The sequence below is a fragment of the Giraffa tippelskirchi genome, chromosome 9 (genome assembly GCF_054371585.1).
Source record: "Giraffa tippelskirchi isolate mGirTip1 chromosome 9, T2T-mGirTip1v1.2.pri, whole genome shotgun sequence".
Taxonomy (NCBI): domain Eukaryota; kingdom Metazoa; phylum Chordata; class Mammalia; order Artiodactyla; family Giraffidae; genus Giraffa; species Giraffa tippelskirchi.
Genome location: NC_137283.1, coordinates 12,781,502 through 12,794,665, shown reverse-complemented (window position 1 = coordinate 12,794,665; position 13,164 = coordinate 12,781,502). Strand labels below are relative to the sequence as shown.

The following is a 13,164-nucleotide window of genomic DNA, read 5'->3' as shown; positions in this document are numbered from 1 at the left end:
TGATTTCTTGTGAGACAAATGTCCCATGAGGTGGGGAAATTACTCCAACAGGAGACCATATGTGATTGTCAAAAGAGAGTTTTATCATGTTCCCAATACTTACTGTCTGAATCTGGGCATGCCATTTGCCTTCTCTAAACCTCAGCTTCCCTCGTGGTAAAATAAGGATGAAAAACATCAACTTCCAAGAACTGTTAGGTCTAAAAGGAATAATCTATATGAGAAATCAGCAAACATTTTTTTGTAAAGGGCGTTATAGTAAATGTATTAGATTTTGTGGCCATGGAATCTCAGCCACAATTATTGATCTCATTTGTTTTAGTGGAAAAGCAGCCATAGATAACACAAAAATGAATGGATGTGGCTCTGCTCCAATAAACTTGATTTACCAAAACAGACAGTAGCTAGAATTGACCATCCTTTGCCAATCCCTTTGTATAGATAAAGTCCTTAACCTGTCACAGAATCCATCTTCAGTTAATCTCTGTAATAATGTATTCAATATTTAAGTGTGTGCCAGGTGGGTGTTCTAAGAGCTGTGGGCTTCCTTGTCTTCGGATAAATAAAAAAGAGGCCAGATTTTTCCTGGACACTGGATGGGAGGATTAGCAGACTAGTAGGAAGTCTTCCTTGATTTTGTGTTATGCAAATGGGGACCTTTGAGGACTGGTTTTAGAATTCTGTTGACTTTAGAATCTTTTCCTTTTCCTCATTCCTTTGTCTCCCCCCTCCTTTTTTTTTAAATTGAAATATAGTACGATTTACAATGTTGTGTTGATTTCTGCTATACAGCAAAGTGGTTTTGTTATACATACATATACATTCTTCTTAAAATATTCTTTTCCATTATGGTTTATCATAGGATATTGAATATAATTCTCTGTGCTATACAGTAGGACCTTGTTGTTTATCCGTTCTGTATATAATTGCTTACATCTGCTAACCCCAACCTCCCACTCCATCACCCCCAACCCCCATCCCCTTGGCAACCACAAGTCTATTCTCTATGTCCGTGAGTCTGTTTCTGTTTCATAGACAGGTTCCTTTGTGTTATATTTTTAGATTCCATATATAAGTGATATCATATGATATTTGTCTTTTTCTGTATGGCTTTCTTCACTTAGTATGGTAATCTCTGGTTGCATCCATGTGCTGCAAATGGGATTATTTTGTTCTTTTTATGGCTGAGTAGTGTTCTATTGTATATGTGTATCACATCTTCTCTATCCCTTCATCTCTCCACGAACATGTAGATTGTTCCCATGTTTTGGCTCTAGTGAATAGTGCTGCTGTGAACATATGGGTGCATGTATCTGTTTGGCTTAGAGTTTTGTCTGGATATATGCCCAGGAGTGGGATTGCTGGATCATATGGTAATTCTGTTTTTGGTTTTCTGAGGAACCTCCATACTGTTTTCCATAGTAACTTTACCAGGTTACATTCCCACCAACGGTATAGGAGGATTCCCTTTGCTCCACATCATCTCCAGCATTTGTTATTTGTAGAGTTTTTAACGATGGTCATTCTGACTGGTGTGAGCCCATTCCTTTCTCTTTTCTCTACTTTCTGAGGGTTTGATGAAATGTCATCTTCCAACCCTTCTGCTGCAGCTGCAGCAGCAGCAGCATCTTCCAACCCTTCTAGTTAGTTTTTAACGTCTGGTATTAGGTTATTAATTTTCAAGAGTTATTTCTTCTTAATCCCGCCTACATTTAAAAAAAAATTGTTGCTGTCTCATAGAAGCAATATCTTCTATTATCTCTCTTGGATATTAATCAAAACTTCCTTTTAAAAATTTATTTTTTTTTAATTGAAGGATAATTGCTTTACAGAATTTTGTTGTTTTCTGTCAAACCTCGACATGAATCAGCCATAGGTATACATATGTCCCCCCCCACCCCAGAGCCTCCCTCCCATCTCTCTCTCCATCCCACCCTCTAGGTTGATACAGAGCCCCTGTTTGAGTTCCCTGAGACATACAGCAAATTCCCATTGGCTATCTATTTTATATACGGTAATGTAAGTTTCCACATTACTCTCTCCATACATCTTACCCTCTCCTCCCCTCTCCCCATGTCCATAAGTCTGTTTATGTCTGTTTCTCCATTGCTGCCCTGCAAATAACTTCCTCGGTACCATCTTTCTAGATTCTACATATATGTGTTAGTATTCGATGTTTATCTTTTTCTTTCTGACTTACTTCACTCTGTATAATAGACTCTAGGTTCATCCACTTCATTAGAAATGACTCAAATGCATTTCTTTTTATGGCTGAGTAATATTCCATTGTGTATATGTACCACAATTTCTTTATCCATTCATCTGTCAGTGGACATCTAGGTTGCTTCCATGTCCTAGCTATTGTAAATATTGCTGCAATGAACATTGGGGTACATGTGTCTTTTTCAATTTTGATTTCCTCAGGATATATGCCTAGGTGTGGGATTGCTGGGTCATATGGTGGTTTTATTCCTAGTTTTTTAAGGAATCTCCATACTGTTTTCCATAATGGCTGTATCAATTTACATTCCCACCAACAGTGCTAGAGGGCTCCCTCTTCTCCACACCCTCTCCAGCATTTTTTGTTTGTAGACTTTCTGATGATCGCCATTCTGATTGGTGTAAGGTTATATCTCATTGTAGTTTTGATTTGCATTTCTCTAATAATGAGCAATGTTGAGCATCTTTTCATGTATTTGTTAGCCATCTTTATGTCTTCTTTGGAGAAATGTCTGTTTAAGTCTTTTCCTCACTTTTTGATTGGGTTGTTTGTTTTTCTGGTATTGAGTGGTTTAAGCTCACTTATAAATTGATACAACCATTATGGAAGACAGTATGGAGATTCCTTAAAAAACTAGGAATGAAACCACCATATGACCCAACAATCCCACTCCTAGGCATATACCCTGAGGAGACCAAAATTGAAAAAGACACATGTATCCCATTGTTCATTGCAGCACTATTTATAATAGCTAGAACATGGAAGCAACCTAGATGTCCATTGACAGATGAACAATAGTTGTCCAGATGTCCATTGACAGTATATTTTGGAAATTAATCCTTTGTCAATTGTTTCATTTGCTATTATCTTCTCCCATTCTGAGGGTTGTCTTTTAACCTTGCTTATAGTTTCCTTTGCTGTGCAAAAGCTTTTAAGATTAATCAGGTCCCATTTGTATACTTTTATTTTTATTCCCATTTCTCTAGGAGGTGGGTCATAGAGGATCTTGCTTTGATTTATGTCTTCACATGTTCTGCCTATGTTTTCCTCTAAGAGTTTTATAGTTTCTGGTCTTACATTTAGGTCTTTGATCGATTTAGAATTTATCTTCGTGTATGGTATTAGGAAGTGTTCTAATTTCATTCTTTTACATGTAGCTGTCCAGTTTTCCCAGCAAAACTTATTGAAAAAACTGTCCTTGCCCCATTGTATATTCTTGCCTCCTTTGTCAAAAACAAGGTATCCGTGGGTGCATAGGTTTATCTCTGGGCTTTCTATCTTGTTCCATTGGTCTATATTTCTCTTTTTGTGCCAGTACCATACTGTCTTGATGACTATAGCTTTGTAGTATAGTCTGAAGTCAGGAAGGTTGATTCCTCCAGCGCCATTCTTCTTTCTCAAGACTGCTTTGGCTATTTGGGGTCTTTTGTATTTCCATATGAGTTGTGAACTTTTTTTGTTCTAGTTCTGTGAAAAATGCCTTTGGTAATTTGATAGGGATCACATTGAATCTGTAGATTGCATTTGGTAGTATAGTCATTTTCACAATATTGATTCTTCCTACCCAGCAACATGGAATATCTCTCCGTCTGTTTATGTCGTCTTTGATTTCTTTCCTCAGTGTCTTATAATTCTCTGTATATAGTTCTTTTGTTTCCTTATATAGGTTTATTCCCAGATATTTTATTCTTTTTGTTGCAGTAGTAAAGGATTGATTCCTTAATTTGTCTTTTTGATTTTTCATTGTTAGTATATAGGCATGCAAGTGATTTCTGGGTATTCATTTTGTATCCTGTGACTTTGCTAAATTCACTGATTAGCTCTAGTAATTTTCTGGTAGTATCTTTAGGGTTTTCTATGTAAAGTATCATGTCATCTGCAAACAGAGTTTTGCTTCTTCTTTTCCGATTTGGATTCCTTTCATTTATTTTTCTTCTCTGATTGCTGTAGCTAGAACTTCCAAAACTACATTGAATAATAGTGTTGAGAGTGGACACCCTTGTTTTGTTCCTGGTCTTAGGGGGAATGCTTTCAGTTTTTCACCATTGAGAATAATGTTAGCTATGGGTTTATCATATGGCCTTCAATGGCACCCCACTCCAGTACTCTTGCCTGGAAAATCCCATGGACGGAGGAGCCTGGTGGGCCACAGTCCATGGGGTCGCGAAGAGTTGAACACGACTGAGCGACTTCACTTTCACTTTTCACTTTCATTCATTGGAGGAGGAAATGGCAACCCACTCCAGTTTTCTTGCCTGGAGAGTCCCAGGGACGGGGGAGCCTGGTGGGCTGCCGTCTGTGGGGTCACACAAAGTCAGACACGACTGAAGCGACTTAGCAGCAGCAGCAGCATGTTGAGGTAGGTTCAGTTTTTTGAAGAAGTTTAATCATAAATGGGTGCTAAATTTTGTCAAAGGCTTTTTCTGCATCTATTGAGATTATCATATGGTTTTTATCCTTCAATTTGTTAATATGGTGTATCACATTGATTGATTTGCATATATTGACGAATCTTTGCATCCCTGGAATAAACTGAGCTTGATCATGAACTTTTTAATATGTTGTTGAATTCTATTTGCTAGAATTTTGTTGAGGATTTTTGCATCCATGTTGATCAGTGATGTGGGCCTGTAGTTTTAAGTAATTAATCAAAACTTCCTTTATAAAATTTTTTTTCTTTTCTGTGGATAGTTTCTATTTCTTCCAGTTCATTTTTTCCTATTGATTTGTTTTGTTCTTTATCCTTATATTCCAGCTAATAGATGTCAGTTGGCAGGCTATTAGATATATAAATCTGGAGTGAAGGAAAGAGGTCAGAGAATATGAACTTTGTCTATCTTATATAGCTATTGTGACTATGAAGTGATATAATGATATAATTTGTTTAGCACAAAGCCAGGAATATAATTAGAATTCAAATGTTAGATGTTACTTTTATTTTACTGTTTAGTGATTGCATGCAGCACATGGGTGAACATAATTAATTTAACCATTCCTTTATTGTTATGAAGAACTAAAGTGTCTCTTGGTGAAATTGAAAAAAGAGAGTGAAAAAGTTGGCTTAAAACTCAACATTCAGAAAACAAAGATCATGGCATCCAGTTCCATCACTTCATGGCAGATAGATGGGGAAACAATGGAAACAATGACAGACTTCATTTTCTTGGACTCCAAAATCATTGCAGATTGTGACTGCAGCCATGAAGTTAAAAGACGCTTGCTCCTTGGAAGAAAAGCTATGACAAACCTAGACAGCATATTAAAAAGCAGAGACATTACTTTGCCAACAAAAATATGTCTAGTCAAAGCTATGATTTTTCCAGTAGTCATGTATGGGTGTGAGAGTTGGACTATAAAGAAAGCTGAGCACTGAAGAATTGATGGTTTGAACTGTGGTGTTGGAGAAGACTCTTGAGAGTCCTTTGGGCAGCAAGGAGATGCAACTAGTCCATCCTAAAGGAAATCAGTCCTGAATATTCCTTGGACAGACTCATGCTGAAGCTGAAACTCCAATACTTTGGCCACCTGATGTGAAGAACTGACTCACTGGAAAAGACCCTGATGCTGGGAAAGATTGAAGTCAGGAGGAAAGGGGATGACAGAGGATGAGATGGTTGGATGACATTACCGACTTGATGGACTTCAGTCCATGGGGTCGCAAAGAGTCAGACATGACTGAGTGACTGAACTGAACTTATTGTTATGAGTACTGCACATTTTTTCTCGCTTTTTACTATTGTATAAACAGGAATGAACACCTTCTTGAAAACAGCTTTATTCATATATTTAAAAAAATTTTTTATGGAAAATTACAAAAGTAGAAAGTGTGATATAATGAATTCCTATGTACCCATCACCTAGTTTCAATAATTACCCATTTATGGTCAATCATTCAAAGATGTTCATGTTTAATGCAAAATTTTGTTTTATTGATAGGAATACAGTCATCCCTTGGTATCCATGGAGAATTGGTTCCAGGGCCTCCATAGATACCAAAATCCAGAAAGGCTCAAGTACCTTGTATAAAACGATTTACTGTTTACATGTAACCTACATACATCTTCCTGTATGTATACTTTAAGTTATCCCTAGATTACTCATAATACATAATACAATATAAAAGCTATATAAATAGTTGTAAATACAGTTGACCTGGGTTTGAACTGCAAGCGTCCACTTATATTCAGGTTTTTTAATAGTAAATACTGCAATACTACATGATCCACAGTTGACTGAATCTATAACTGGTGACCTTGAATACAGAAGACTCATGGATATGGAGGCCCAGCTCTTCCTCTTTCTGTTTCCACTGTTCAGGGGGTTGGCATCCCTAACCCTAGTGTTGTTGAAGGGTCAACTGGGTCAACTGCTCTAAATAGTTTATAGCATGTGGCAAATTCAAGTTTTCCTTTTGGAACTTTCTAGAATTTTGTTTTCCCTGAATATTTTTGATCTGAGATTGGTTGAAGCCAAAGAATGTGAAACCTGCAGATATGTCGGACTGATGGTACATAGACTCTATACCAGTGCTGTCCAATAGAAACATAATGTAAACCACAAATATTAATATAAGCCACATTTATAATTAAAAATGTTACTTAAATGTGATTTAAACTTTTCTAGTAGTTCCATTTCACAAAGAGAAAAGAAACAAGTGAAATTAATTTTAATGATACATTTTCTTTTTTTCAATATATCCAAAATATTATTTTATTAGATGACTGATATGCAAGTTATTAATGACACATTTCACTTTTTCTTTTTGGCATTAAGTCTTCAAAATCCAGTGTGTATTATACATTTACAGCACACTATAATGGGACTATGTACATAGTGGCTTTCATATGAGAAAATGTAAATATACCCACTAAATATTATTCTGAAGCAAGTTTTAGACATTGTATCAGTGTATTCATAAGTACTTCGGTATACTAATAGTATTCACGTTAAAAATTTTCCTTAGTATAAATTTCTAGAAATTAGATTGTTGGATTGCTCATCTAAAATCTTACAGCATATTACCAATAATTTTCCAGAAAGTTGACACCAGTTTACACCCCATCAGGAGTGCTTGATGGGGCCCACATCACTCCATACAGTGTATTTTTATTCCTGACTAGGTTTCTGAAATCCAGAGAAAGGCAATGAGACTTTCATCCTGAAGAAAGGTCAAGTTCTAAGATGATTCAGAGGTGAGTTTTAGGCAGATAAGAACAAAGGAACAAAACCAGGAGCCTCTTGGAATATTACTTTGTTTTTCTTTTCTTTTCTTTTTTAGGAAAGAATAGGGAAAAGGAAAAAGATAGTGGGGAGGTAGAAATAAAACAGACAGACTCTGGGTAAAGATGTCTGATAGAACACCAACATCTAATTGCATTCCTTCCTGACACTCCAGTAAAAGTACAATGAGGCTCTGCCTAGATACTTGGCAATCCTTGTTTATCATCTCATTTTTGAGCGTGGATATTGGTGGATAGGATGAAAAGCTGATTTAAGTTCTACGTTCTTGACTCAAGTTTCACTATAGAGTGATCTGACTGGGGAACTCCAAATGTCAGCACATTTGTCCTTTTTGCTGGGCTGTTTGGGTTTCCCATGATGGAAAACTTTTCCAAAGTCTTGTCTGGAGGGTGAGTTACACAGAACCCAAGGGATGGACTTGAGATCTAAACACTATGTGTGCTCTGTCTGGTTCTCTAAATCCTGCTGTTCTGGGTATGATACCTCCAGCTTCAGCTGGGACTTGTGCTGTCCAGTCCTCTGCCTGTGTTGGGGACAGATAATCATTCTTTAGCAGAGTAGGAGAAGGGATTAGGGAGCTACATTTTTAAACAGCTTTAAACTGTTTTAACCTTTTAACCATCTTTATTTTATACCCACCAACTCAGCTTCCAGCTGTACATAATACCATGAACTCCTGAACTTTTTAAAGATGCTGCTGTTTAAACAGGTTGATTCTCAATTTCCTCACTGAGTTAGGATTAGGCTTTGGATAGCTAAGCCATTAACCCTGGTCCATCAGCTTTTCAGGTGCCAAAGCTGTTGTTGCTGTTTTCTTTTCTCCTCTTTTCCATACATGTAGATTTGTGCTGGTACAATGCAGAGTTTTTTTTAAAGCAGTCTGGGTCCTAACCTCTTGCTTATTAAACTCTCTCTGATGCATTCACTGCTCAGTTAATGGCAACCCCATATTTCTAGTTGCTTAGGCTAAAATTTTAGAATAATCCTAGACTCCTCCTCTCTCTCACCTCGCATATTCATAAATACAACAGCAAATCTTGGGGCTCTGACTATTGTTCAGAGTCTCCAGCACTACCACCCTGGTCCTTGCCACTAGCATCTTTTGTCTGTATGTTTCTAATAGATACCAGTTGGTTTTCCTGTTTCTGCCCTTGCCCCTTTTGCTTTATTTTTATCACTGCAGCTAGAGAGTAAACCCTCTAAACCAGAAGCCAGATATCCCTCCTTTGTTTAAAACCACCTGATGACTCTATCTCTCACAGTCTGTTTGCTGTTACCTCTCTGACCCCATTTCCCACATCATCTCGTGGTTCGTTCTCCTCCAGTTGCTCTGACCTCTTTCTGCACCTCGAATGCGCTCCTACTTGCATCTGCTGTTTCCTTTGCTTGGTGTGCTCTTCTACCAGGTAAGTTCAAATGGCTGACTCCTTCACTTACTTCCAGTCTCCGTTCAAATGTCACCTTATCAGACAAGACTTTCCGGACTTGTGTGAAGTGGCACTCCCTGCACCCCTGTCCCCTTTACTGTGCCTCGTTTTCCTCTGGATTAGCTGTAATCCCCCGGCAATACGTACTTAGTGTCTGTTTTCTCCAGTCACGTGAGTTCCATGAGAGCAGGGACTTTGTCTGTTTTTTTAATTGGTGTAGGCACGGGATCTGAACATCAAGAACAGGATCTGGTTCAAAACAACAAAATTCTGTAAAGCAATTATCCTTCAATTAAAAAAAAAAAAAAGAACAGGATCTGGTTCAGAGGATACTCACAATATTAGTTGAATGAATGGATTCATATTAAAAGAAACTGAGGTATAGAGAGTGCCTAGGAGTGTAGGCCAGGGTCACTCAGCAGCGAATAGAAGAACCGGGATTCAAACCAGGTTTTGTGATGTCAGTGCCTAAATTATTAATCCTTTTGTTTGATATTTGGGAAGAACTTTTAATGAGGTGTGCAAGTGCTAATGAAATAAGTAATGAAATGCTATAAAAGAAGTAGATATAAAGTTGTAACTCCAGTATAATCTTAACTATGTGAAAACATGTAGAGAAAAAGATCCAAAAATAAAGATACCAAATATAAAGCAGTGGGTTTCTGAGTGACTTAAAGTATATTTTAAAACTCTCTTATTGTAGAAAATTGTGGCATACACAAAGCAGACAGAGCTATAGCAAACCTCCATCTACCCATCACCCAGCCTCAAGGACAATCAAACCATGGGCCAGTCCTATTCCGTCTGCATTCTCCCTTCCATGTTATTTTGAATCAATTCACAAATGTGATGGTCAGTTTTATGTGTCACCATGGCTAGGCTACAGTCCTGTGTTATTTATTAATCTAAAGTGACTAAAACCATAATCAGTTGTTTTCAAGTATGGGAAATTATCCTAGGTAATCTAGCTGAGGCTGTCCTGTGGGTTTCAGACTTGACTCGATAGCCCCCACAATCACATAAGTTACTAACAAAAGCAATTTCTCGTGAAATTGAAATTGTATGTATCAGTGTATCTCCTACTTGTTCTATTTCTTGGGTTAAATCCTAACTGCTAAAATAGACATATCAGTTCATCTGAAATAGTTTAAAAAGTTTCTAAATGGTAAGGATTCTTTTTTTTCTTTTAATTTTTATTGGAATATAGCTGTTTTACAATGTTGTGTTAGTTTCTGCTATACACCAAAGTGAATCACTTATATGTATACATATATTCTCTCTTTTAAGATTTCCTTCCCATTTAGGTCACCACAGATGATTGAGTAGAGTTCCCTGTGCTACGGAGGTTCTCATTGGTTATGTATTGTGTACATAGAAATGTATATATTTCAATCCCAATCTCCCAACTCCTCTTCCCCCTTGATAACCATAAATTTGTTCTCTACATCTGTGACTCTCTTTCTGCTTTGCAAATAAGTTTATCTGTATCATTTTTCTATATTCCACATGTAAGTGATATTATACGATATTTGTTTTTTCTTTTTCTGACTTACTTCACTCTTTGTGACAATCTCTGTGTGCGTGCTAAGTCGTTTCAGTCATGTCTGACTGTGTGACCCTATGGACTATAGCTTGCCAAACTCCTCTGTGGAGCTTGGGGATTGTCCAGGCAAGATTGTCCAGGAGTGGGTTGCCATGCCCTCCTCCAGGGGATCTTCCCCACCTAGGGATCGAATTCGAGTCTCATGTCTCCTACGTTGGCAGGCAGGTTATTTATCACTAGCACCACCTTCAAAGTCCTTGACAATCTCTAGGTCCTTCCATATCTCTGAAAATGGCACTGTTTCATTCCTTTTTGTGGATGAGTAATATTCTATTCTATATGTGTGCTGCATCTTCTTTATCCATTTGCCTCAGTCAATGGACATTTAGGTTGCTTGACATGAGTCCTTGCTTGACATGAGTCCTTGCTATTGTAAATCATGTTGCAATGAACACTGGAGTACGTGTGTCTTTTGAATTATGGTTTTCCCTGGGTATAGCCCAGGAGTGTGATTGCTGTGTCATATTCTTAATTTTTTAAGGAACCTCCATACTCTTTTCCATAGTGGCTTTATCAGTTTACATGCCCAACAGTGCAAGAAGGTTCCCTTTTCTTCACACCCTCTCCGGCATTTATTGTTTGTACATTTTTTTGATGATGGCCATTCTGACTGGTATGAGGTGATACTTCATTGCAGTTTCTTTTTTCATTGTAGTTTTGATTTGCATTTTGGTAATAATTAGTGATGTTGAGTATCTTTTCATGTGTTTGTTGGCCACCTGTATATCTTCTTTGGTGAAATGTCTATTTAAGTCTTCTCCCATTTTTTAATTGTGTTGTTTGTTTTTTTGATATTGAGCTGTTTGAGCTGTTTGTATGTGAATCTCTTGTCAATTGTTTCATTGGCAAATATTTTCTCCAATTCTGAGGGTTGTCTTTTCATTTGTTTATGGTTTCCTTTGCTGTGCAAAAGATTTTAAGTTTAATTAGGTCCCATTTGTTTATTTTTGTTTTTATTTTCATAAGCAGTAGGTAAACAGTAAGGATTATTCTTAAAAAAGAAATCCATAATACCATTATCTCACTGAAACAAAAATTAACAGAAATTCCTTGGTATTACCAAATGTTTAAATTTCCAATTGTCTCATTATTTTATAAAATTAAAAATATTTTTGAACTTTAATTTTTTTTTTTTTCAGCATCTTTAATTAGGGAGGAAAAAAGTGCATAACCAGGAAGAGTTTTCTCCATAGCTCCAGTAGGGGGTGTTAGTGTCTCATATGTTTCAAGAGAAAAGTTGGTTCTTTCTCTTCCAACCTTAGTCTTTCAGCCCAGTGAGAGATTTAGCACCTGATAGACTTTTGGGAAATGTTAATACGTGCGTGCTCAGTCATATCTGACTCTTTGTGACCCACTGGACTATAGCCTGTCAGGCTCCTCTATCTGTGGGATTCTCCAGGCAAGCATACTGGAGTAAGTTACCATTTTCTTCTCCAGGGGATTTTTCTGACCCAGGGATCAAACCAATGTCTCCTGAATCTCCTGCATCTCCTGCATTGGCAGGTGGATTCTTTTACCACTGAGTCACCTGGGAAGCCCTTGGTAAATGTATGATGAGTGAATAAATAAATGGGTGAAGGAAATACTTTTGTATACTTTTATTCATTGGCTATACTCTGTGCCAGGTACTAGCTGAGTGCTACATTTTCTCTTTTTAAAATTTTTAACAGGAGGCAGATATTATCTCCATTTTATACATGAGAAAATCTAATGGTCAAAGACATTGAAAAACTTTATGAACATCATAGAGGAAGCAAATCCTGAGTTAGCCCAGATCTATAATTTTATTTTTAAATGTCACGTAGGACATAAAGAAAATGTATGAATGGTTGAAAAAGGGAATACCTGTAACTACTACCCATTTGTAGAACCTCACTGTCAGACATGGAACAACAGACTGCTTCCAAATTGGGAAAGGAGTACGTCAAGGCTGTATATTGTCACCCTGCTTATTTAACTTATATGCAGAGTACATCATGTGAAATACTGGCTTGGATGAAGCACAAGCTGGAATCAAGATTGCCAGAGAATTATCAATAACCTCAGATACCCAGATGATACCACCCTTATAGCAGAGAGCAAAGAAGAACTAAAGAGTCTCTTGATGAAAGTGAGAGAGGAGAGTGAAAAAGTTGGCTTAGAACTCAACATTCAGAAAACTAAGATCATGGCATCTGGTACCATCACTTCATGGCAAGTAGATGAGGAAACAAAGGAAACAGTGACAGACTTTAATTTTTTGAATGCCAAAATCACTGCAGATGGTGACTTCAGCCATGAAATTAAAAAGACACTTGCTCCTTGGAAGAAAAGCTATGACAAACCTAGATAGCATATTAAAAAGCAGAGACATTACTTTGCCAGCAAAGGTCCATCTAGTCAAAGCTATGGTTTTTCCAGTAGTCATGTATGGATGTGAGAGTTGGACTATAAAGAAAGCTGAATGCCGAAAAATTGATGCTTTTGAACTGTGGTGTTGGAGAAGACTCTTGAGAGTCCCTTGGACTGCAAGGAGATCCATCCAGTCCATCCTAAAGGAAATTAGTCCTGAATATTCATTGGAAGGACTGATGCTGAAGCTGAAACTCCAATACTTTGGCCATCGGATGCGAAGAACTGACTCATTTGAAAAGACTCTGATGCTGAGCAAGATTGAAGCCAGGAGAAGAAGG

The 13,164-nt window shown here is 37.4% G+C and overlaps 1 protein-coding gene across 7 annotated transcripts in view; it reads left to right on the top strand.

Moving 5' to 3' along the window:
- Window positions 1-13,164, top strand: part of LOC145520641 (uncharacterized) — a 279,274-nt gene that overhangs the window by 38,121 nt on the left and 227,989 nt on the right. For 5 of the 7 annotated variants that reach the window (XR_014064683.1, XR_014064684.1, XR_014064686.1 and 2 more), the window contains one exon: window positions 7,342-7,413. Coding sequence is in view for 2 of the 7 variants with exons in the window: in XM_081527640.1 (XP_081383766.1) it covers window positions 7,403-7,413 (11 nt within the window). In the remaining 5 variants the exon portion in view is untranslated. Of the gene's footprint in view, window positions 1-7,320; window positions 7,414-8,787; window positions 9,512-13,164 lie in introns of those variants that run through there. The other 2 variants (XR_014064687.1, XM_081527641.1) reach the window with 2 other exon arrangements.